At 48.4% G+C, this 26,574-nt stretch overlaps 1 protein-coding gene across 1 annotated transcript in view; it reads left to right on the forward strand.

Annotated features, from left to right (window-relative positions):
- trpv6 (transient receptor potential cation channel, subfamily V, member 6) overlaps window positions 1-26,574 on the forward strand; it is a 59,526-nt gene that overhangs the window by 18,073 nt on the left and 14,879 nt on the right. The window contains exons 4-10 of the mRNA XM_043714239.2: window positions 5,694-5,834; window positions 7,284-7,382; window positions 9,840-10,012; window positions 10,809-10,958; window positions 11,064-11,276; window positions 21,324-21,410; window positions 23,820-23,896. Coding sequence (XP_043570174.2) covers window positions 5,694-5,834; window positions 7,284-7,382; window positions 9,840-10,012; window positions 10,809-10,958; window positions 11,064-11,276; window positions 21,324-21,410; window positions 23,820-23,896 — 940 coding nt within the window. The remainder of the gene's footprint in view (window positions 1-5,693; window positions 5,835-7,283; window positions 7,383-9,839; window positions 10,013-10,808; window positions 10,959-11,063; window positions 11,277-21,323; window positions 21,411-23,819; window positions 23,897-26,574) is intronic.

Consider the following 26,574-nt stretch of genomic DNA (forward strand, 5'->3'; position numbering starts at 1 on the left):
CAGGGCAGTGAGTGGGGGAACAGGGCAGTGAGTGGGGGACAGGGCAGTGAGTGGGGGACAGGGCAGTGAGTGGGGGACAGGGCAGTGAGTGGTGGACAGGGCAGTGAGTGGGGGGCAGGGCAGTGAGTGGGGGACAGGGCAGTGAGTGGGGGAATGGGCAGTGAGTGGGGGAATGGGCAGTGAGCAGGGGTGGGCTGTGAGTTGGGGGATGGGCAGTGAGTGGGGGATGGGCAGTGAGTGGGGGAACGGGCAGTGAGTGGGGGAACAGGGCAGTGAGTGGGGGAACAGGGCAGTGAGTGGGGGAACAGGGCAGTGAGTGGGGGAACGGGCAGTGAGTGGGGGAACAGGGCAGTGAGTGGGGGAACAGGGCAGTGAGTGGGGGAACAGGGCAGTGAGTGGGGGAACAGGGCAGTGAGTGGGGGAACAGGGCAGTGAGTGGGGGACAGGGCAGTGAGTGGGGGACAGGGCAGTGAGTGGGGGACAGGGCAGTGAGTGATGGACAGGGCAGTGAGTGGGGGGCTGGGCAGTGAGTGGGGGACAGGGCAGTGAGTGGTGGACAGGGCAGTGAGTGGTGGACAGGGCAGTGAGTGGGGGATGGGCAGTGAGTGGGGGACAGGGCAGTGAGTGGGGGACAGGGCAGTGAGTGGGGGACAGGGCAGTGAGTGGAGAACAGGGCAGTGAGTGGGGGAATGGGCAGTGAGTGGGGGAATGGGCAGTGAGTGGGCGATGGGCAGTGAGTGGGCGATGGGCAGTGAGTGGGGGAATGGGCAGTGAGTGGGGGAATGGGCAGTGAGTGGGCGATGGGCAGTGAGTGGGCGATGGGCAGTGAGTGGGGGAATGGGCAGTGAGTGGGCGATGGGCATGAGTGGGAGAATGGGCAGTGAGTGGGAGAATGGGCAGTGAGTGGGGGGTGGGCTGTGAGTGGGGGAATTGGCAGTGAGTGGGAGAATGGGCAGTGAGTGGGCGATGGGCAGTGAGTGGGCGATGGGCAGTGTGTGGGGAATGGGCAGTGAGTGGGAGAATGGGCAGTGAGTGGGGGAATTGGCAGTGAGTGGGGGAATTGGCAGCGAGTGGGGGAATGGGCAGTGAGTGGGGGAACAGGGCAGTGAGTGGGGGAACAGGGCAGTGAGTGGGGGAATTGGCAGCGAGTGGGGGAATTGGCAGCGAGTGGGGGAATGGGCAGTGAGTGGGGGAACAGGGCAGTGAGTGGGGGAACAGGGCAGTGAGTGGGGGAACAGGGCAGTGAGTGGGGGACAGGGCAGTGAGTGGGGGACAGGGCAGTGAGTGGGGGACAGGGCAGTGAGTGGTGGACAGGGCAGTGAGTGGGGGGCAGGGCAGTGAGTGGGGGACAGGGCAGTGAGTGGGGGAATGGGCAGTGAGTGGGGGAATGGGCAGTGAGCAGGGGTGGGCTGTGAGTTGGGGGATGGGCAGTGAGTGGGGGATGGGCAGTGAGTGGGAGAATGGGCAGTGAGTGGGGGAATTGGCAGTGACTGGGTGAATGGGCAGTGACTGGGGGAATTGGCAGCGAGTGGGGGAATTGGCAGTGAGTGGGGGAACGGGCAGTGAGTGGGGGAACAGGGCAGTGAGTGGGGGAACAGGGCAGTGAGTGGGGGAACAGGGCAGTGAGTGGGGGAACGGGCAGTGAGTGGGGGAACAGGGCAGTGAGTGGGGGAACAGGGCAGTGAGTGGGGGAACAGGGCAGTGAGTGGGGGAACAGGGCAGTGAGTGGGGGAACAGGGCAGTGAGTGGGGGACAGGGCAGTGAGTGGGGGACAGGGCAGTGAGTGGGGGACAGGGCAGTGAGTGGTGGACAGGGCAGTGAGTGGGGGGCTGGGCAGTGAGTGGGGGACAGGGCAGTGAGTGGGGGAATGGGCAGTGAGCAGGGGTGGGCTGTGAGTTGGGGGATGGGCAGTGAGTGGGGGATGGGCAGTGAGTGGGGGATGGGCAGTGAGTGGGGGAACAGGGCAGTGAGTGGGGGAACAGGGCAGTGCGTGGGGGACAGGGCAGTGAGTGGGGGACAGGGCAGTGAGTGGAGGAATGGGCAGTGAGTGGGGGGGTGGGCAGTGAGCGGGGGTGGGCTGTGAGTTGGGGACTAGACAGTGAGTGGGGGAATGGGCAGTGAGTGGGGGAATGGGCTGTGAGTGGGGGAATGGGCTGTGAGTGGGGGAGTGGGCTGTGAGTGGGGGAGTGGGCTGTGAGTGGGGGAATGGGCTGTGAGTGGGGGAATGGGCTGTGAGTGGGGGAATGGGCTGTGAGTGGGGAATGGGCTGTGAGTGGTGGAATGGGCTGTGAGTGGGGGATTGGCAGTGAAAATGGGATGGGCAGTGAGTGGGAAATGGGGGAATGGGCAGTGAGTGGGGGACGGACAGTGAATGGGGGTGGGCTGTGAGTGGGGGATGGGCAGTGAGTGGGGGACAGGGCAGTGAGTGGGGGACAGGGCAGTGAGTGGGGGACAGGGCAGTGAGTGGGGGACAGGGCAGTGAGTGGAGGACAGGGCTGTGAGTGGGGGATGGGCAGTGAGTGGGGGACAGGGCAGTGAGTGGGGGACAGGGCAGTGAGTGGGGGACAGGGCAGTGAGTGGGGGACAGGGCAGTGAGTGGAGGACAGGGCAGTGAGTGGGGGAATGGGCTGTGAGTGGGGAATGGGCTGTGAGTGGGGGAATGGGCTGTGAGTGGGGGAGTGGGCTGTGAGTGGGGGAGTGGGCTGTGAGTGGGGGAATGGGCTGTGAGTGGGGGAATGGGCTGTGAGTGGGGGAATGGGCTGTGAGTGGGGAATGGGCTGTGAGTGGTGGAATGGGCTGTGAGTGGGGGATTGGCAGTGAAAATGGGATGGGCAGTGAGTGGGAAATGGGGGAATGGGCAGTGAGTGGGGGACGGACAGTGAATGGGGGTGGGCTGTGAGTGGGGGATGGGCAGTGAGTGGGGGACAGGGCAGTGAGTGGGGGACAGGGCAGTGAGTGGGGGACAGGGCAGTGAGTGGGGGACAGGGCAGTGAGTGGAGGACAGGGCTGTGAGTGGGGGATGGGCAGTGAGTGGGGGACAGGGCAGTGAGTGGGGGACAGGGCAGTGAGTGGGGGACAGGGCAGTGAGTGGGGGACAGGGCAGTGAGTGGAGGACAGGGCAGTGAGTGGGGGAATGGGCTGTGAGTGGGGAATGGGCAGTGAGTGGAGGAATGGGCAGTGAGTGGGGGAATTGGCAGTGAGTGGGGGATGGGCAGTGAGTGGGGGAATTGGCAGTGAGTGGGGGAATGGGCAGTGAGTGGGGGATTGGCAGTGAGTGGGCGAATGGGCAGTGAGTGGGGGAATTGGCAGCGAGTGGGGGAATTGGCAGCGAGTGGGGGAATTGGCAGCGAGTGGGGGAACAGGGCAGTGAGTGGGGGAACAGGGCAGTGAGTGGGGGAACAGGGCAGTGAGTGGGGGAACAGGGCAGTGAGTGGGGGAACTGGGCAGTGAGTGGGGGAACTGGGCAGTGAGTGGGGGACATGGCAGTGAGTGGGGGGTTGGGCAGTGAGTGGTGGGTTGGGCAGTGAGCAGGGGTGGGCTGTGAGTTGGGGACTAGACAGTGAGTGGGGGGATGGGCAGTGAGTGGGGGGATGGGCAGTGAGTGGGTGATGGGCAGTGAGTGGGGGAACAGGGCAGTGAGTGGGTGAACAGGGCAGTGAGTGGGGGACAGGGCAGTGAGTGGGGGACAGGACAGTGAGTGGAGGAATGGGCAGTGAGTGGGGGGGTGGGCAGTGAGTTGGGGACTAGACAGTGAGTGGGGGAATGGGCTGTGAGTGGGGGAATGTGCAGTGAGTGGGGGAATGGGCAGTGAGTGGGGGTGGGCTGTGAGTGGGGGACTAGACAGTGAGTGGGGGAATGGGCAGTGAGTGGGGGACGGGCAGTGAGTGGGGGTGGGCTGTGAGTGGGTGAATGGGCTGTGAGTGGGGGGTGGGCATGTGTGGGGGAATGGGCAGTGAGTGGGGGAATGGGCAGTGAGTGGGGGAATGGGCAGTGAGTGGGAGAATGGGCTGTGAGTGGGGAATGGGCAGTGAGTGGGGAATGGGCAGTGAGTGGGGGGTGGGCTGTGAATGGGGGAATGGGCTGTGAGTGGGGGATTGGCAATGAGTGGGGCGTGGGCTGTGAGTGGGGGAATGGACTGTGAGTGGGGGAATGGGCTGTGAGTTGGGGTATGGGCTGAAGTGGGGGGTGGGCAGTGAGTGGGGGAATGGGCTGTGAGTGGGGGGTGGGCATTTAGTGGGGGATGGGCAGTGAGTGGTGGGTGGACAGTGAGTGGGTAATGGGCTGAAGTGGGGGGATGTGCAGTGAGCGGGGGATGGGCAGTGCTGGGGGATGGGCAGTGAATGGGGGTGGGCAGTGAGTGGGGGAATGGACTGTGAGTGGGGGAATGGACTGTGAGTGGGGGAATGGACTGTGAGTGGGGGAATGGGCTGTGAGTGGGGGAATGGGCAGTGAGTGGGGCGTGGGCTGTGAGTGGGGGAATGGGCTGTGAGTGGGGGAATGTGCTGTGAGTGGGGGGGTGGGCATTTAGTGGGGGATGGGCAGTGAGTGGTGGGTGGACAGTGAGTGGGTAATGGGCTGAAGTGGGGGATGTGCAGTGAGTGGGGGATGGGCAGTGCTGGGGGATTGGGGTGGGCAGTGAGTGGGGGAATGGGGGTGGGCAGTGAGTGGGGGAATGGGCAGTGAGTGGGGGAATGGGCTGTGAGTGGGGGAATGGGCTGTGAGTGGGGGGTGGGCATTTAGTGGGGGATGGGCAGTGAGTGGTGGGTGGACAGTGAGTGGGTAATGGGCTGAAGTGGGGGATGTGCAGTGAGTGGGGGATGGGCATTTAGTGGGGGGTGGGCAGTGAGTGGTGGGTGGACAGTGAGTGGGTAATGGGCTGAAGTGGGGGATGTGCAGTGAGTGGGGGATGGGCAGTGCTGGAGGATGGGCAGAGAATGGGGGTGGGCAGTGAGTGGGGGAATGGACTGTGAGTGGGGGAATGGGCTGTGAGTGGGGCGTGGGCTGTGAGTGGGGCAATGGGCTGTGAGTGGGGGAATGGGCTGTGAGTGGGGGGTGGGCATTTAGTGGGGGATGGGCAGTGAGTGGTGGGTGGACAGTGAGTGGGTAATGGGCTGAAGTGGGGGATGTGCAGTGAGTGGGGGATGGGCAGTGCTGGGGGATGGGCAGTGAATGGGGGTGGGCAGTGAGTGGGGGAATGAGCAGTGAGTGGGGCGTGGGCTGTGAGTGGGGGAATGGGCTGTGAGTGGCGGAATGGGCTGTAAGTGGGGGGGTGGGCATTTAGTGGGGGATGGGTAGTGAGTGGTGGGTGGACAGTGAGTGGGTAATGGGCTGAAGTGGGGGATGTGCAGTGAGTGGGGGATGGGCAGTGCTGGGGGATTGGGGTGGGCAGTGAGTGGGGGAATGGGGGTGGGCAGTGTGTGGGGGAATGGACTGTGAGTGGGGGAATGGGCTGTGAGTGGGGGAATGGGCTGTGAGTGGGGGGATGAGCAGTGAGTGGGGCGTGGGCTGTGAGTGGGGGAATGGGCTGAAGTGGGGCGTGGGCAGTGGGTGGGGGAATGGGCAGTGGGTGGGGGGTGGGCAGTGAGTGGGGGTGGGCTGTGAGTATCTTACAGGATGTGTGCTTTTGCCTGTTGTATCTATTGATGTTTATTGAGTGAATTTGGAAATGTTGGAAATGATTTTGTCCAAAACAGGGGAAACAGCCCTTCACATCGCTGTGGCAAATGGGAATGTGAGTCTGGTGACAGAATTGTTAAGTCGGCGAGCTGATATCGTCACACCTCGTGCAACTGGGACCTTCTTCCGAAAAAACAGCAAGAGTATAATTTATTATGGTGAGTGCAGCATCATCGAGAGAACTTCCAGCATACTGATGATTCGGGAGTCTGCTTGTATCTGCCTCATACTGGAATTTCCAGCTGATAAGATGGTCTATTGATATGCCAATAATTGTCGCTTTTAAATTCAGTAAAAACACTTTGCATCAAATTGTACCTTGAACGAGGAAAATACACAAAGGCATTTCACAGCAACATGAACTCAACTTGGTGCTGAGTTCAAAAAAAAGGTGACATTCAAACAATTCACATCTGAAAGAAAAATGAGAGGCAGACATACGTGACAGTTCAGGCAGGATTCACTGTGTTTAAAGTCAGGTCAGCAGTATCCACTGTAAGGCCAGCTCAGTTTGCACCTGTACCTAATTCTGCAAACCTGCTCCACCACCAATGCTCATTTGCAGCAGTGTGTACCATCCCCAAATGCACTGCAGTAACTCACCATGACAGCAACTTCCAAACCCATGACCACTTCCATCTAAAAGAACAAGGGGGGCAGATACATGGGAACACCATCCCCTGCAAATTCCCCTCGAGTCCACTCGCCATCATGAAATGGAAATTTATCGCTGTTCCTTCAGTGTCACTGGATCAATATCCTGGCATTCCCTCCCTAATGATATTGTGGGTCTACCTACAGCATGTGACTGCAGCGGGTCAAGAAGGCAGCTCACCCCCACCTTCTCAAGGGGAACTCGGGACAGGCAATAAATGCTGGTCACTCAGCAATGCCCACATCCCACAGAAGGTGTATTTTAAAATACCATGTTTGATTATTTTTATGGGATTGACAATTTTAAATGACACATGGAAATTGATTCTCCTCAGTGTGTTCCCATAGCCGAGGTAGATATGAACAAGGTAAATGGACTTTATTCCAAGAGGGCTTGTGTGTAGGCGTAAGGATGTCCTACAGTTAAACAGACCCCTGGTCATTATTGGAGGTTTGTGTATAATTTTGGTCTCCTTGCCATTGGGATATAGTTGACATTGAAGGAGTAGTGTAAAGGCTTGCCAGTCTGATGCCTGGTGTGATTGTCCTAACAGGGATCCAAAGGCGTTCAATGTCCTTTTCGATACATTATTATGGTTAATCTTTTTAAGAGCGAAATTCCAGATTTTCACTCCTGTTAAAGTTCCGCATTTTTACTCCTGTTAAATGGCATAAGGCTTAATCCAAAATGATATCACTTGGTTTGACACATGCTTTTTAACTGCAAAAATATACTTTATTCATAGAAAGAAATCCTTGGCACACGTACACTTAATGTCTTTACAGACAGGGAGCAAATTAAGTCTTTGACGTTCATCATTATCTGTATTTACAGTCAACCTCTTGGCACTTGGCAAAGAGCTTCCTAGGAATTGCTTAAACAGAGCATTTCCATCCACTGTGTACATTGCGTTTCCTTCAGTTGGTAATCGAGGCCTTATTTCTTTGTCCAGGTGAGCACGTGTTGTCCTTCGCTGCTTGTGTTGGGAATGCAGAGATCATCCGGATTCTGGTTGAAAATGGGGCAGACATTAGGGCACAGGACTACCTAGGTAAGAGTCAGAACACGGCACCCTTCAATTTGATTTCGCTGTTAACCCGCAGGAAGATGACTTGATAAAACTGTACCTTAGAGTGACAGGTCAAGACTTCCAGGGATGCTTCGCATGTTTGCATTGTTGTTGGCTTTCTGGCCTAACCTGTGACTCCGGACCCACACCTATGTGATTGGCTGCCTCTGGGCAATGCGGGACGGGTTAGAAATGTTGGCCAAGCCAGCGACGCCCACGTCCCATCATCAGAAAAGACTCTATCTGTAGTTGATCTTCTTAGCAGTGACTACAACTTCCCTGTTTTCTTGAAAGACTCAAAGCGTTAATGAGTGGTCTGTCCTCTCTCTGACTTACCCAGATTCCCAATTCCTTTTAAATTTAATTTTAAGGGATCTCCCCAGCAGCTGAACATTCAGCTTCCCAGCTCCTCCCCCACCATCGCTATTCTTCCTGACTGGAATTATGAATGGGTCGGGTTATTTTACCTTTTCCCCTCACCCCAACACACTTTCACTGTCGTTTATGCTGGGACTGATAGCTTTGCGATTTTCCTTTTCTGTCTGTGATCAAAGGGTGTCTCAGCCTGGATCAGTTGGTTGGACATTTGTCAGGCCCCACCTTCGGGACGGAAGGACAAAGCCTAGGCTGACACTGTCAGAGAGCCACACTCTCAGATGAGTCATTGAGTCTGCCCTCTCATATGGACATAAAAACATCCCATGACACAATTTGAAAGGTCAGCAGTGGAGATCTTTCCACTGTCCTGTGCAATAAAGTCCCTCAATGATCATCCCACAATAGATTGTCTGACTATTCTCACATTGCTGTTTAAGGAAATAGGAACAGAAAGTGCTGGATCAATGCAGTACGGCCGGCTGTATCTGGAGAGAGAGAGAAAGAGAGAGAGAGCTCTGTGGTTAGCACTGCTGCCTCACAGCATCAGGGTCCCCGGTCTCAGGGTCTCAGGTGACTGTCTGTGTGGAGTTTGCACATTCTCCCCATGTCTGCGTGGGTTTCCTCCGGGTGCTCTGGTTTCCTCCCACAGTCCAAAGATGTGCAGGTCAGGTGAATTGGCCATGCTAAATTGCAGATAGTGTTAGGTGCATCAATCAGAGGGAAATGGGTCTGTGTGGATTACTCTTCGGAGGATCGGTGTGGACTTCTTGGGCCAAAGGGCCTGTTTCCATGCTGTAGGGAATCTAATCTTAAAAAAAAAAGTTAATGTTTTGAGTCATAGAGATGTACAGCATGGAAACAAACCCTTCGGTCCAACCCGTCCATGCTGACCAGATATCCCAACCCAATCTAGTCCCACCTGCCAGTACCCAGCCAATATCCCGCCAAACCCTTCCTAGTCATATACCCATCCAGATGCCTTTTAAATGTTGCAATTGCATCAGCCTCCACCACTTCCTCTGGAAGTTCCATGCCTCCGACGCTCCAGGGAAAACAGCCTCAGCCTGTTCAGCTTCTCCCTGTAGCTCAAACCCTCAACCCTGGGAACATCCTTGTAAATCATTTCTGAACCCTTTCAAATTTCATAGCATCTTTCCGATAGGAAGGAGACCAGAATTGCATGCAATATTCCAACAATATTCCAACAGTGGCCTAACCAATGTCCTGTACAGCCGCAACATGACGTCCCAACTCCTGTACTCAATACTCTGACTAATAAGGGAAAGCATACCAAACGCCTTCTTCACTATCCTATCCACCTGCGACTCTCCAAATTACTCTTCTTTGGGACTGAAGGAGATGGAAATGTGATGGGTGCTGTGCAGGTGAGAAAAAGAGGAGGAGTTTTTAGAACAGAAGGGAAGGTTAGGGTGAGGTGACAGGGTGAGGGAAGATTAAACGTTAATGTTGTCATTGGAGCAAGCGGTGATAGTTGTAGTGAAGGTTGTGATCCAGAGTAGTGTTAATAGCAGAATAATGTTCACCTCTGACCGAAAGCAAAAACAGGAAAAAGAGACTTAGACAGCGGGGAAGAAGTATCAAAATGGAGGTCAGATTTCATGGTCTGAAGTAGTCAAGCTCAGTGTTCATAGCGTTATAAAGTTTTTACAGCATGGCAAAAGCACCCTTCAGCCCATCAGGTCTGTGCTGGCTGGTTATCAAGCATCTATCAATTGTAATCCCATTTTCCAGCACTTGGTCCATATGCTATGGTGTTTTAAGTGCTCACCTAAATATTCTTAAATGTTTTGCGGATTTTCATGTCCACTCCTCTTTTATACAATGAGTTCCAGATAAGCACAACCCTTGGGGTGAAAAACTCCTTCCTCAAATCCCCCCTGTACCTCTGACAGCTGACAGTTCACCTTCTTCCTGTGAACGCAATAAAGAGGTAGCAGCTCTGCAAAAGACTGGGCATCCCCTGGCTGGTTGGAGATGATAGTCAGAGAGGGGAGGTCAGAGATTTCTCACGCCTTCAATGCTGATGTGCCCTTTTCTCAGGTAACACAGTTCTGCATGTTCTAGTGCTCCAGCCTAAAAGGCCCTTCATCCCACAGATGTACGATGTAATTCTGTCCTACGACAAGCCAGAGAACGAGACTGCAGTTGACATGATCGTCAACAGGAATGGACTGACTCCCATCAAACTTGCAGCGGACCAAGGAAACATTCAGGTCAGCAACTTCAGTATCCCTTTCAATTGCCCCCCTGCACATTTGTCTCCTATTCTCGCCTTGTGCCTTTGAAATCTGGTTCTATGGATGTTGTCATGTTCCGTCATTTTGCCAAAGTTGTTGCTCTTTGCATTTGAACCTAGCACCGGGAGGCCATTCAACTGTTGCAGGCGGCACTGCAAAGTTTGACCAAAATCCCCAAGAGAGGGATGACCACAAACAGGACTCAGAACAGTGACTGATTCATTTTATCCCTTTTCCAGAGCAATAGAATTGAAAAAAAAAACAAAGGAGTTATGGTAAACAGAGTTTCCACAACTTTGGTGAACTCATATTGCAACAAATTTATAGAGGGGACGGCGAAGGTAAAAGTAAGATTTTCCAAGGTGATACGAAAACTGAGAGACTGTAAGCTGACAGCTAGGTCATCAGGGGAGCTGCATGTTTGAATCTTCATGTATTTGCACTCATCAAAGGGATAGGTCAGAGAGATGAAGGAATGACAGACGGTCTGTTACACATAGAGCAGATTAATGTCCCAGAAAGGAGCTCGCACTCATTTAGCATTTCAACAAAATGCAGAAGCGTTTGAGAGTTGATCAATGAAATGAAGGAGGAAGTGTTGAATCTTGATGCTCTGGCCATCATGGGGCAGGCTTGAGAGAACAGGCAACCTGGCCATCCATCCTGTATGTTGGTGTGATAGTGACAGACTGTCCATTTCCATCGTTCCCCATTTCTATTCCCGTTAAAATCTCCTTCAGTTGAGCTTTGACGCAGTTGCATTTTCTTTCAGATGTTCCAGCACCTGTTGCAAAAGAAGGAACACAATGTGCAGCGACCCTATGGCCCACTGACCACCACTTACTATGACCTCTCAGAGATCGATTCATGGAGTGATGACCTCTCTGTGCTGCAGCTGGTGGTTTCCAGTCAAAACAAGGAGGTAACTGGGAAAGCGCTGGGAGAGGAGACCTGTTAGGGAAAATGGGAGTAATAAAGGAAAGAAAACAGCAACAATACATTTCCTCTCCCCTGTCTCACTGCACAGGCCCTGAAGATCCTCCGCCTATCCCCCATGAAGGAACTCCTCCAGTTAAAGTGGAATAGCTACGGGATGTATTATTTTCGACTCCTGGCATTCTTATATCTAGTCTACATCACCATCTTCACCTTCTGCTGTGTCTATCGCCCACTGAAACCAAGGCCTGACAATGCCACCAGTGAGAGGGACACCACATTGTATGTTGAGAGAACACTGCAGGTCAGTACATAGCACCATACCTCACATAATCCGCCCACCCTCAATATACTCTTATTAAGAATCAAAGTTACCTGATTTTAAATGGCTCAATTTGGTGTCAGCACCAATTTAGTGGAAGGTCAAATAAAAGATGTAGGTATAGTGGATTGGGGACATATTGAGGAATATTGGGTGATGTAGACAGCGATACTGTTCAGCTAACAGAAGCGCTGGAGCTCTGTATGTAAACAGAGGAAGAAACAATGACTAGGGGGATACTGCAATTTAACAAGGTACAGTTAGGGAAATAGCAGACAGCACAGAGGTACACCGTTTCACAAACATGTCTCAGGCTTTCGCAGCTTGTTCTGTCAACCAAGAGCTTTAAATAAGACAAGCATTACTGCGTGTAGCCTCATTAGACACAGTGTACACACTGGGGAACCATTGGATTTACAGAGGTACACACTGGGAAACCATGGTATTTATAGAGGTCATCCTCAGGAACAGTGTACTGTATAGAGGTACACATTGGGGAACAGTAGGTTGAATAGATTACACACTGGGGAACAGTGGATTATGTAGAGGTACACACTGGGGAACAGTAGGTTAGAGGTACACACTGGGGAACAGTAGGTTACATAGATTACACACTGGGGTACAGTGGGTTAGAGGTACACACTGGGGAACAGTAGGTTACATAGATTACACACTGGGGTACAGCGGGTTATATAGAGGTACACACTGGGGTACAGTGGGTTATGTAGAGGTACACACTGGGGAACAGTAGGTTAGAGGTACACACTGGGAAACAGTAGGTTATACAGAGGAACAGCGGGTTATATAGAGTTACACACTGGGGAACAGTGGGCTATTTAGAGGTACACACTGGGAAACATTAGGTTATATCGAAGTTAACACTGGGGAACAGTGCGTTATATAGATCACACACAGAGGAACACTGGATTATATAGAGGTACACGATATGGAACAGTGCGTTATTTAGAGGTAGATATTGGGGAACAGTGGGCTATGTAGATTACACACTGGGGAACAGTGGATTATATAGAGGTAGATATTGGGGAACAGTGGGCTATATGCAGTACACACTGGAGAACAGTGGGTTATATAGATGTACACACTGGGGAACAGTGGGTTATGTAGAGGTATACACTGGAGAACAGTGGGTTATATAGATGTACACACTGGGGAACAGTGGGTTATATAGAGGTACACATTGGGGAACAGTGGATTATATAGAGGTAGATATTGGGGAACAGTGGGCTATATGCAGTACACACTGGAGAACAGTGGGTTATATAGATGTACACACTGGGGAACAGTGGGTTATGTAGAGGTATACACTGGGGAACAGTGGGTTATATAGAGGTACACACTGGGAAACAGTGGGTTATGTAGAGTACACACTGTGGAGCATTAGGTTATATACTGGTACACACTGAGGAACAGTGGGTTATATAGAGGTATACACTGGGAAACAGTGGGTTATATAGAGGTACACACCGGGGAAACAGTGAGTTATGTAGAGTACACACTGGGAAACAGTAAGCTATATAGATGTACACACTAGGGAACACTGGGTTATATAGATGTTCACACTGGGGAACACTGGGTTATTTCGAGGTACACACTGGGGAGCACTGGTTTATGTCGATTACACACTGGGGAACACTGGGTTATATAGAGGTACACACTGGGGAACACTGGGTTATATAGATGTACGCACTGGGGAACACTGGGTTATAGAGATGTACACACTGGGGAACACTGGGTTATATAGAGGTACACACTGGGGAACAGTGGATTATGTAGAGTACACACTGGGAAACAGTAGGTTATATAGATGTACGCACTAGGGAACACTGGGTTATATAGATGTACACACTGGGGAACACTAGGTTATATAGAGTACACACTCGGGAATACTGGGTTATATAGAGTATACACTGGGGGACAGTGGGTTATATAGAGGTACACACTGGGAAACGTTGGGTTATATAGAAGTTAACACTGGGGAACAGTGCGTTATTTCGATCACACACGGGAACACTGGATTATATAGAGGTACACGATATGGAACAGTGCGTTATATAGAGGTAGATATTGGGGAACAGTGGGCTATGTCGATTACACACTGGGGAACAGTGGGTTATACAGAGGTACACACCTGGGAACAGTGGTTTATGTCGATTACACACTGGGGAACAGTGGGTTATACAAAGGTACACACTGGGGAACAATGGTTTATATAGAGGTACACACTCAGGGGCAATAGGTTATATAAAGTACAGACTGGGGAACACTGGGTTATGTAGATTACACACTGGGGAACAATGGGTTATATAGAGGGACACACTGGGGAACAGTGGGTTATATAGAGGGACACACTGGGGAACAGTGGGTTATATAGAGGGACACACTGGGGAACAGTGGGTTATATAGAGGGACACACTGGGGAACAGTGGGTTATATAGAGGGACACACTGGGGAACAGTGTGTTATTTAGAGGTACACACTAGGGAACAGTGTGTTATATAGAGGTACACACTGGGGAACTGTAGGCTATACAGAAGTACACACTGGGGAACAGTGGGCATATAGTGAATTATAGACACTCAATGGGGAAGAGTAGGATATATTGAGGTACACACTGGGGAACAGTGGGTTATATAGAGGGACACACTGGGGAACAGTGTGTTATTTAGAGGTACACACTAGGGAACAGTGTGTTATATAGAGGTACACACTGGGGAACTGTAGGCTATACAGAAGTACACACTGGGGAACAGTGGGCATATAGTGAATTATAGACACTCAATGGGGAAGAGTAGGATATATTGAGGTACACACTGGGGAACAGTGGGTTATATAGAGGGACACACTGGGGAACAGTGTGTTATTTAGAGGTACACACTAGGGAACAGTGTGTTATATAGAGGTACACACTGGGGAACTGTAGGCTATACAGAAGTACACACTGGGGAACAGTGGGCATATAGTGAATTATAGACACTCAATGGGGAAGAGTAGGATATATTGAGGTACACACTGGGGAACAGTGGGTTATATAGAGATACACACTGGGTATCATTGGGTTATAAAGATTACAAACTGGGGAACAGTAGGTTATATAGAGGTACACACTTGGGAACAGTGGGTTATGTAGAGGTACACACTGGGGAACAGTGGGTTATATAGAGGTACACACTGGGGAACAGTGGGTTATATAGAGGTACACACTTGGGAACAGTGGGTTATATAGAGGTACACACTGGGGAACAGTGGGTTATATAGAGGTACACACTTGGGAACAGTGGGTTATATAGAGGTACACACTGGGGAACAGTGGGTTATATAGAGGTACACACTTGGGAACAGTGGGTTATATAGAGGTACACACTGGGGAACAGTGGGTTATATAGAGGTACACACTTGGGAACAGTGGGTTATATAGAGGTACACACTTGGGAACAGTGGGTTATATAGAGGTACACACTGGGGAACAGTGGGTTATACAGAATACACATTGGGGATCAGTGAGTTATATAGAGGTATACACTGGGGAATGGAGGGTTACTTAGATCACACACTGGGGAACATTGGGTTTGAAGAGGTACACTGGGGAACAATGGGTTATATAGATCACACACACAGCAATATTGTGTTTTATAGAGGTACACACTGCGGAACAGTGGGTTATATAGAGGTACGCACTGGGAAACAGTGGGTTTTATAGAGGTACACACTGGGGAACACTGGGTTATAGAGATGTACACACTGGGGAACACTGGGTTATATAGAGGTACACACTGGGGAACAGTGGATTATGTAGAGTACACACTGGGAAACAGTAGGTTATATAGATGTACGCACTAGGGAACACTGGGTTATATAGATGTACACACTGGGGAACACTAGGTTATATAGAGTACACACTCGGGAATACTGGGTTATATAGAGTATACACTGGGGGACAGTGGGTTATATAGAGGTACACACTGGGAAACGTTGGGTTATATAGAAGTTAACACTGGGGAACAGTGCGTTATTTCGATCACACACGGGAACACTGGATTATATAGAGGTACACGATATGGAACAGTGCGTTATATAGAGGTAGATATTGGGGAACAGTGGGCTATGTCGATTACACACTGGGGAACAGTGGGTTATACAGAGGTACACACCTGGGAACAGTGGTTTATGTCGATTACACACTGGGGAACAGTGGGTTATACAAAGGTACACACTGGGGAACAATGGTTTATATAGAGGTACACACTCAGGGGCAATAGGTTATATAAAGTACAGACTGGGGAACACTGGGTTATGTAGATTACACACTGGGGAACAATGGGTTATATAGAGGGACACACTGGGGAACAGTGGGTTATATAGAGGGACACACTGGGGAACAGTGGGTTATATAGAGGGACACACTGGGGAACAGTGGGTTATATAGAGGGACACACTGGGGAACAGTGGGTTATATAGAGGGACACACTGGGGAACAGTGGGTTCTATAGAGGTACACACTGGGGAACAGTGGGTTATATAGAGGGACACACTGGGGAACAGTGGGTTCTATAGAGGTACACACTGGGGAACAGTGGGTTATATAGAGGTACACACAGGGGAACAGTGGGTTATATAGAGGTACACACAGGGGAACAGTGGGTTTTATAGAGGTACACACTGGGGAACAGTGGGTTATATAGAGGTACACACTAGGGAACAGTGTGTTATATAGAGGTACACACTAGGGAACAGTGGGTTATATAGAGGTACACACTGGGGAACAGTGTGTTATTTAGAGGTACACACTGGGGAACAGTGGGTTATATAGAGGTACACACTGGGGAACAGTGGGTTATATAGAGGTACACACTAGGGAACAGTGTGTTATATAGAGGTACACACTAGGGAACAGTGGGTTATATAGAGGTACACACTGGGGAACTGTAGGCTATACAGAAGTACACACTGGGGAACAGTGGGCATATAGTGAATTATAGACACTCAATGGGGAAGAGTAGGATATATTGAGGTACACACTGGGGAACAGTGAGTATATAGAGATACACACTGGGTATCATTGGGTTATAAAGATTACAAACTGGGGAACAGTGGGTTATATAGAGGTAAACACTGGGGAACAGTAGGTTATATAGAGGTACACACTTGGGAACAGTGGGTTATATAGAGGTACACACTGGGGAACAGTGGGTTATACAGAATACACATTGGGGATCAGTGAGTTATATAGAGGTATACACTGGGGAATGGAGGGTTACTTAGATCACACACTGGGGAACATTGAGTTTGAAGAGGTACACTGGGGAACAATGGGTTATATAGATCACACACACAGCAATATTGTGTTTTATAGAGGTACGCACTGCGGAACAGTGGGTTATATAGAGGTACACACTGGGGAACAGTGGGTTATATAGATCACACACACAGCAATATTGTGTTTTATAGAGGTACACACTGCGGAACAGTGGGTTTTATAGAGGTACACACTGGGGAACAGTGGGTTATATAGAGGTACACACTGGGGAACAGTGGGTTATATAGAGATACACACTGGGGAACAGTGGGTTATATAGAGGTACACACTGGGAAACAGTGGGTTTTATAGAGGTACACACTGGGAAACAGTGGGTTATATAGAGGTACACACTGGGGAACAGTGGGTTATAGAGATGTACACACTGGGGAACAGTGGGTTATATAGAGGTACACACTGGGGAACAGTGGGTTATAGAGATGTACACACTGGGGAACAGTGGGTTATATAGAGGTACACACTGGGAAACAGTGGGTTTTATAGAGGTACGCACTGGGGAACAGTGGGTTATATAGAGGTACACACTGGGGAACAGTGGGTTATATAGAGGTACACACTGGGGAACTGTGGGTTATATAGAGGTACACACTGGGGAACAGTGGGTTATATAGAGGTACACACTGGGAAACAGTGGGTTTTATAGAGGTACGCACTGGGGAACACTGGATTATATAGATCTACACACTGGGGAACACTAGGTTATATAGAGTACACACTGGGGAACAGTGAGTTATATAGAGATACACACTGGGTATCATTGGGTTATAAAGATTACAAACTGGGGAACAGTGGGTTATATAGAGGTAAACACTGGGGAACAGTAGGTTATATAGAGGTACACACTTGGGAACAGTGGGTTATATAGAGGTACACACTGGGGAACAGTGGGTTATACAGAATACACATTGGGGATCAGTGAGTTATATAGAGGTATACACTGGGGAATGGAGGGTTACTTAGATCACACACTGGGGAACATTGAGTTTGAAGAGGTACACTGGGGAACAATGGGTTATATAGATCACACACACAGCAATATTGTGTTTTATAGAGGTACGCACTGCGGAACAGTGGGTTATATAGAGGTACACACTGGGGAACAGTGGGTTATATAGATCACACACACAGCAATATTGTGTTTTATAGAGGTACACACTGCGGAACAGTGGGTTTTATAGAGGTACACACTGGGGAACAGTGGGTTATATAGAGGTACACACTGGGGAACAGTGGGTTATATAGAGATACACACTGGGGAACAGTGGGTTATATAGAGGTACACACTGGGAAACAGTGGGTTTTATAGAGGTACACACTGGGAAACAGTGGGTTATATAGAGGTACACACTGGGGAACAGTGGGTTATAGAGATGTACACACTGGGGAACAGTGGGTTATATAGAGGTACACACTGGGGAACAGTGGGTTATAGAGATGTACACACTGGGGAACAGTGGGTTATATAGAGGTACACACTGGGAAACAGTGGGTTTTATAGAGGTACGCACTGGGGAACAGTGGGTTATATAGAGGTACACACTGGGGAACAGTGGGTTATATAGAGGTACACACTGGGGAACTGTGGGTTATATAGAGGTACACACTGGGGAACAGTGGGTTATATAGAGGTACACACTGGGAAACAGTGGGTTTTATAGAGGTACGCACTGGGGAACACTGGATTATATAGATCTACACACTGGGGAACACTAGGTTATATAGAGTACACACTGGGGAACAGTGAGTTATATAGATTACACACTGGGGAACAGTGGGTTATATAGAGGTGCACCCTGGGGAACTGTGAGTTATATAGAGGTACACACTGGGAAACAGTGGGTTTTATAGAGGTACACACTGGGAAACAGTGGGTTTTATAGAGGTACACACTGGGGAACAGTGGGTTATATAGAGGTACACACTGGGAAACAGTGGGTTACGTAGAGGTACACACTGGGAAACATTGGGTTATATAGAGGTACACACTGGGAAACAGTGGGTTATATAGAGGTACACACTGGGGAACAGTGGGTTATATAGAGGTACACACTGGGGAACAGTGGGTTATATAGAGGTACACACCGGGGAACAGTGGGTTATATAGAGGTACACACTGGGAAACAGTGGGTTTTATAGAGGTACACACTGGGGAACAGTGGGTTATATAGAGGTACACCCTGGAGAACAGTGGGTTATATAGAGGTACGCACTGGGAAACAGTGGGTTATATAGAGGTACACACTGGGGAACTGTAGGCTATACAGAAGTACACACTGGGGAACAGTGGGTTATATAGAGGTACACACTGGGAAACAGTGGGTCTTATAGAGGTACACACTGGGGAACAGTGGGCTTTATAGAGGTACACACTGGGAAACAGTGGGTTATATAGAGGTACACACCGGGGAACAGTGGGTTATATAGAGGTACTCACTGAGGAACAGTGGGTTATATAGAGGTACACACTGGGGAACAGTGGGTTATATAGAGGTACACACCGGGGAACAGTGGGTTATATAGAGGTACACACTGGGGAACAGTGGGTTATACAGAATACACATTGGGGATCAGTGAGTTATATAGAGGTATACACTGGGGAATGGAGGTTTACTTCGATCACACACTGGGGAACATTGGGTTTGAAGAGGTACACTGGGGAAAAATGGGTTATATAGATCACACACACAGTAATATTGTGTTTTATAGAGGTACGCACTGCGGAACAGTGGGCTATATAGAGGTACACACTGGGGAACAGTGGGTTATGTAGACGTACACACTGGGAAACAGTAGGTTATATAGATGTACGCACTGGGGAACACTGGATTATATAGATCTACACACTGGGGAACACTAGGTTATATAGAGTACACATTGGGGAACAGTGGGTTATATAGAGGTACACACTGGGGAACAGTGGGTTATATAGAGGTACACACTGGGGAACAGTGGGTTATATAGAGGTACACACTGGGGAACAGTGGGTTATATAGAGGTACACACTGGGGAACAGTGGGTTATATAGAGGTATACACTGGGGAACAGTGGGTTATATAGAGGTACACACTGGGAAACAGTGGGTTATATAGAGGTACACACTGGGGAACAGTGGGTTATATAGAGGTACACACTGGGGAACAGTGGGTTATATAGAGGTACACACTGGGGAACAGTGGGTTATATAGAGGTACACACTGGGGAACAGTGGGTTATATAGAGGTACACACTGGGAAACAGTGGGTTATATAGAGGTACACACTGGGGAACAGTGGGTTATATAGAGGTACACACTGGGGAACAGTGGGTTTTATAGAGGTACACACTGGGGAACAGTGGGTTATATAGAGGTACACACTGGGAAACAGTGGGTTATATAGAGGTACACACTGGGGAACAGTGGGTTATATAGAGGTACACACTGGGGAACAGTGGGTTATATAGAGGTACACACTGGGAAACAGTGGGTTATATAGAGGTACACACTGGGAAACATTGGGCAATGTAGATGTATGCATTCAGAAACAGTGGGTTATATGGATGTGGAGAGATGGAGAGATTGAGGAAAAGGAAGAATTACCCTGACAGCTTGAGAAGTAGAAGAGGTGAAAGCTATTAGCTGTTGTCACAGACTGTATAATGTCACCCTGATTGCCAACATATTAAGACATGGCAGCAGGTGAGTGACAGATTGGTGCTTTAGATTTCCTCAACCTTGCAGCTCAGTGCAATCGGGCTGGGCAAACAAAATCCAGAAACCTTTTGTTAAATGTTCAAAGACCCCTTGTTACGTTACTTCCTCGGTATCTTAGTTGAAATGTCTCGATTTCCAGATATATTCCTGAGACCACCAGAAGGTGATACTGAAACTAATGATAATGTGCAGGCTCTTATCCAATCTGTACCAACTAAACTAGAAGGAACAGCCATACACCTACCCTCCACCTATCTAAACTGATTAGTTAGTCCCAAAAGCAGTAGTTATACACCCACTGGCCTCATTTTCCTCTCTGCTAAGAGGGCATTGTTAAAAGGCGATATCTCTGATGATTGCTCATATTGACATTCCATGAGAACAGAATTGATTTGGTTATGATGATCGCAACGATCAAGCAATGAATGGTGTGTGTGTGGTAAATGAGGGAGATTCTAGCGATTATGCCAATTCCTATATAACCGACTGTTCCCCCGTGTAAACCTCTATGTAATCGACTGTTTCCCAGTGTGTAATCTACATAACCCACTCTTATCCTATGGACCTGTACTACATCAAAAGTCAAAACCCCTGATCTGCAGCAGGAGATGGATTGTGGATAGCCCTCTCCCCTATCCTTATCCTTTAAAGGGTATATAAGAATGGGAAACCCCATATACTGGCCTTGCCAATAGTGGACACATCCATTAAAAGAATGAAGAAGAATTCTAGCATGGAAAGTGTCTGTTCCAAGCACTAACATCTTCACACAGAGTCATGATGCTCATTTGGAGAACTAGTGCAGACAGGATGGGCTGAATAGCCTCCTCCTGACCCATAACTTTCAATCAGTTCATCTTATGAAGGATTTGAGTGCACAGTCACTTTCATTTCCCTCTGTAAGTCTGCCTCAACTATTATAATTGTTATCACAATAAAAATATTTCTAAGTCATGAAAGCTATCACTGCATAATACTCCAGAATTTTTCCCTATTCCGGCAGGAAAGCTACGTAACTTACGAAGACCGTGTACGATTAGTGGGTGAGATTATCAGTGTGCTTGGAGCAGTCATCATCATTCTATTGGAGGTAAGTAATAGCCACAGCCTTTCTTACTCATTGACTCTGAGGATATTCAGCTCTTTGTCACTTAGTTGGGAGGTGACAGCCTAGTGGCATCATTACTGAGCTGTTAATCTAGAGACTCAGCTAATGCTCTGGGGCCCTGGATTCAATCCCTGCCCCAGCAGATGGTGGAATTTGGGCTTGATTTTTTTCTTTTAAATCTGAAATTAAAAGTTTAACATAACCATGAATCAATTGTCAGGGAAATGTCCTTTAGGGAAGGAAGCTGCCATCCTTACTTGGTCTGGTTTACATGTGACTCCAGACCCACAGTGATGTGATTGACTCTCTACTGCCCTCTGGGCAATGAGGGATGGACAATAAAGCTGGCCCAGACAGAGATACCCCCATCCTATGAATAAATAAAAGATTACTTAGTCACCTAATCTGATTGAACAATGGGCCAAATTCTTCTGTTAAAGCTGTGGTGAGACTAATGGCAACCATTGCTAATGATGTTGTAAACCATACAACAACTTGAGGTGAAGAGTGGAAATGTAGCTAAAATCAAAAATCCAAAAGCTACTGTCTGCAATAGAGTCATACAGCATGGGTACAGACTCTTCAGTCCAATTCGTGCAAGATGACCAGGTTTCCCAAGCTTATTTCTACTTTAATGATCATCTATGTCATTAATTCTGATGACCTGTATTAATTGTATCATCACTCTGCCTTGGCATCATTCACCATGATGAATTTTCAAAAATCCAATTATCAAGCAATGTTTTCTGCTGTGTTCCTCTCTGGTTAATAGTCTCAGAAAAATGCTACCTCACCCTTTGTCTCGCTGTTGAAATGCATCAAGTGAAGTCTCTGTATTTATACAGTTGATGCAAATTAAACTCAACAGGAAATCTTCTCCAAGTACCTTTTTAACAAAGTGATGTTAGGCTTTAGGGTTTTTGTGGGGTAGGATTGTATCTGTATCTCTGGGATTGCTCCAGATACATGTCAGATACAATCCCTACAGTGCAGGAAAAGGCCATCTGGATCAACAAATCTGAACCAACCCTGTGAAGAGCATCCTATTTTCCATGGCTAACCCACCTAGCCTATACATCCCTGGACAATTTAGCATGGCCAATCCACCTAGCCTGCACATCTTTGGACTGCATGAGGAAACCAAAGCACCCAGAGTAAACCCACACAGACACAGGGAGAACATGTAAACTCTACCCAGTCACCCAAGGCTGGGATTGAACCGAGGTGCCTGGTGCTGTGAGGCAGTAGGGCTAACCACTGAACTACTCCAAGGTTGCTAACTAATAAGCCAAGGTAATTATTGCTCATCAACCTTTCTGGCACTGAGAACCAATTGGTACAAAGGTGGAGTCAGAGAGAGTGTCATACAGCTTGGAAACAGACCCATAAGTCCAACTTGTCCATGCCAACTCGACATACCAATCCAACTCCCTTAAAGTTTTAATTGTGGAGATTTTAAAAATGCCGTTTTATTTCTGTCCCTTTTACCTGTCATAAAGCAATCTATGTTTCCCTTCTAAAAACACATCCTGCAAATGAGAAATTAAAAGCAGAAAATTTTGCAAATATTCAGCTGGTCTGCCAGTCTCTGTAAATAACACAACAGGGTTCATGTTTCAAGCTAATGAACTTTCGACAGAACTCTTGCCCTCTCTGCTTCTGTGCCTGATTTTACACTTCCTCCTCAGTCCTTGTGTGATTATAATTCTTCATCCTCTTTGGTTCAGTAGCTGTGCAGTAAATTACCCTTTTGCCAGCTGTTGGTTTCCCTCAGTTTATCAGCTTGTACTTTCAGCAACTTGCTCCACAAACAATTTCAAAAGCTAAGTGTTCACGGGCAAGTCTAACTAACAAAAGATGCTGTTCAATTCTCTTATTGCAACTAACCATGACTCAAGATATCACATGTTATAAATAGCAATCACTTTGCGTCAATATGACATAAAATATCCAGCAGGACCATGAGGGGATTTGAATGTAAGCAGACCAGCAATACCCATTTGGTCAAGTCGTCACATAAAGACAATCACACAGGAAATCAGAGCATGATCATGAGCCAGGAATTGCTATTGCTGTAGCCGTAATCATGGAGCGTCAAGAGGCACCAAGCAACCTCAGGAATGATAATGATCAGGTCTGTTCGTCACAATGCAATAAGGACTTATAGAGCTGGATCCTAAACTTGTCACCGTGTTCTGTCAGAAGAAGCAAGGAACAGCCGAAACAATAGACAGCACCTGCATCATTTCTAAGTTACTTTGTGAGATTTGGGTTTGGGCTTGATTCCTGTTTCTATTGATCTTTGGCTCCTTCCCCTGTTCGCGTTTGAAGTTTAACCTTTGAATTGCCCTTTTGTTGTTGCTGAACAGATTGTTCTCTCTTCTTTTGTAGAGTCATGGCATATTGAGGTACGGACCTAAGGAGTACTTTGGAAAAACTGCTCTGGGTGGACCTTTCCATGTCATCAAGTGAGTTTGAATGCTGTTTTCATCACTGAAGTTCTCAGTGATTGAGTCAGTACTGAACCCATTGGGATGGGCATGAAGGCAAGTTGGGCAATTCTTGGAGTATGACTATCTCCAAGCCAATCCAGGTCATCGAAATCAGGCCTGTCTGCTTGGTAACATCAGTAGCTAATTTGCTTAATTAACTACCCATTTGTACGTACTGTAGGATCTTCTAGTGATGATGCCCTTCTTCCACCCCTCAAAAGATGGCCAAATGTGATTGGTGCCGTAGACAACCTCTTCGTGATCCTAAATCTCAGAGATCTGGAATATCAGAGACAGCTGCCCAGATGGTGTGGGCACTAAATTCAGAAATAGTCCCAATCCTCAATTAGTCACAATAGGGATGTGTGTGTGTGTGTATAGAATGAAAAGGCCAGATATCTTTATGTGCGAGAGGACATATCTACTCAGTGAGATTTAGGCAAACATACCTAACATAGAGATCGGAAACCACATACATGTGCATGTGTGTTAGGATTATGAGTGGGGATTCGGATTGTGTGTGGGGGTTTGGATTGTTGTAGTGTCATACAGGATTTTAAACAGGCCCTTCAACCCACATGTCTGTACCAATCAACAAACACCAAGGTACACTAATGTCATTTCCCTATACTTAGTCCATTCCCTGCCATTTTAAGTGCTCTTTTCCTTAGAGCATCGGAGACTGAGAGGAAATCGTATAGAGGAGTATAAGATCATGAGAGGCATGGAAAGGGTGAATACACTCAGTCTTTTTCACAGGGTTGGGGAATCGAGAACTAAAGGGCATCAGTTTAAGGTTAGAGGGGAAAGAATAAAAGGGAACCTGAGGGGCAACTTTTTTACACAGAGGGTGGTACACATATGGAATGATGTGCCAGTGGAAGTGGTTGAGGTGGGTACGTTAACAACATTTAAAAGGCATGGATAGGAAAGGATTAGAAGGATATGGACCAAGTGCAGGGAAATGGGGTTAGCGTGGATGGCCATTTTGGTCGACATGGACCAGTTTGGGCCAAAGAACCTGGCTCTGTGCTGTAGGACTCTATGATGCTATGATTCTATGAACTGGTCCCTTATTACCTGGCCGATCCCCATTGTCTTTCCTGAACAAAGGAACCACTTTAGCTATCCTCCAGTCATCTGCACTTCACCTGTGGCCAGCGAAGTATTAAATATCTCCATCAAGGCTCCAGCAATCACCTCCTCTGCCTCCCATAGCAGCCTGGGATACGCCTCATCCAGCCCTGGGGATTTGTGCACCTTTATGCCCATTAAAACAATGATACCACCTCCTTTTTACTCTTAACGTGTCCTAGAACCTCACCATCCCAACCGAAATCCCCAAATACAGTGTCTTTCTCCTCAGTGAATGCAGGTGAGAAATATTCATTTTAGATCTCACCCAGCACCCTGGCTCCATGGCAAGCTATCCCTTGGGTCTTTAATAAGTCCCACCCTTTCCATGATAATCCCCCCTTACTCTTAACATACTTGCAAAAAGCCTTGGGCTTTTCCTTGATCCCATCTGCCAAAGATATTTTTTAGTTCCTCTTAGCCCTCCTAATTTATTTTCCATCACCCCACTACACTCTCTAACCTTTTAAGAAGCCTTCCCTATTTTAATGTGCTGTAAATAGCATATGCTTCCTTCTTTTTCTCCACAGACCTCTCCTTGCCATCCAGGATTCCCTGAACTTCCTGCCCTGTCCTTCACTCTTAAAGGAATACACTAGCCCTGAATTCTCACTATACCATTTTTAAACAACTCCCGCTTTCTAAATGTAGACTTTCTACAAGCAGTTGCTCCCAGTCTATGTTTGCCAGATCCTGTCTAATGATTCTGAAATTGGCCATCCCTCAGGCCAATTTACACACTTAACTTCCACACTATTCTTATCTCTTTCCATCATGATTTTAAAAGTTAAGAGTTATGGTCACTATCCCCAATTTGATCAACCAAATAAACTTCAGCCACCTGACTGCCTTCATTCCCAAGGATGAGATCTCGCATTGCACCATCTCTCGTGGAGCTATCTGTGTACTGGTGCAAAAACCTCTCCTGGATGTACTTTAAAAATTCTACACAATTTCACTTCATCCGATCCTTTCGCATGAAGACAATCCCAGTTCATGTTAGTAAAGTTGAAACTAGATTTGATTAGATTACTTACAGTGTGGAAACAGGCCCTTTGGCCCAATAAGTCCACACCAACCCACAACCCACAACCCACCCAGACCCATTCTCCTACATTTACCCCTTACCTAACACTACGGGCAATTTAGCATGGCCAATTCACCTAACCTGTACATTTTTGGACTGTGGGAGGAAATCGGAGCACCCGGAGGAAACCCATGCAGACAATGTGCAAACTCCGCACAGACAGTCGCCTGAGGTGGGAATTGAAGCTGGGTCTCTGGTGCTGTGAAGCAGCAGTGCTAACCACTGTACCACCATACCGTCCACGCATATTTCTCTCACACCTTTCTGTGATTTGCTTGCATGTTCCTCTACCTCCCTCTGACTGTTGGGAGATCTGTAGTACAATCCCTGCAGGATAATCACTCCTTTTTTATTCAGCTAGCCTCAATGGAGGTCCCTTTTACGACATCCTCCCTCATTACTGCAGTGATGGTTTCCTTTATCAACAATGGAA

The sequence above is a fragment of the Chiloscyllium plagiosum genome, unplaced genomic scaffold (assembly GCF_037043375.1).
Source record: "Chiloscyllium plagiosum isolate Xiang-an unplaced genomic scaffold, Cpla_swu_hap1 HiC_scaffold_25, whole genome shotgun sequence".
In the NCBI taxonomy this organism is placed as follows: Eukaryota; Metazoa; Chordata; class Chondrichthyes; order Orectolobiformes; family Hemiscylliidae; genus Chiloscyllium; species Chiloscyllium plagiosum.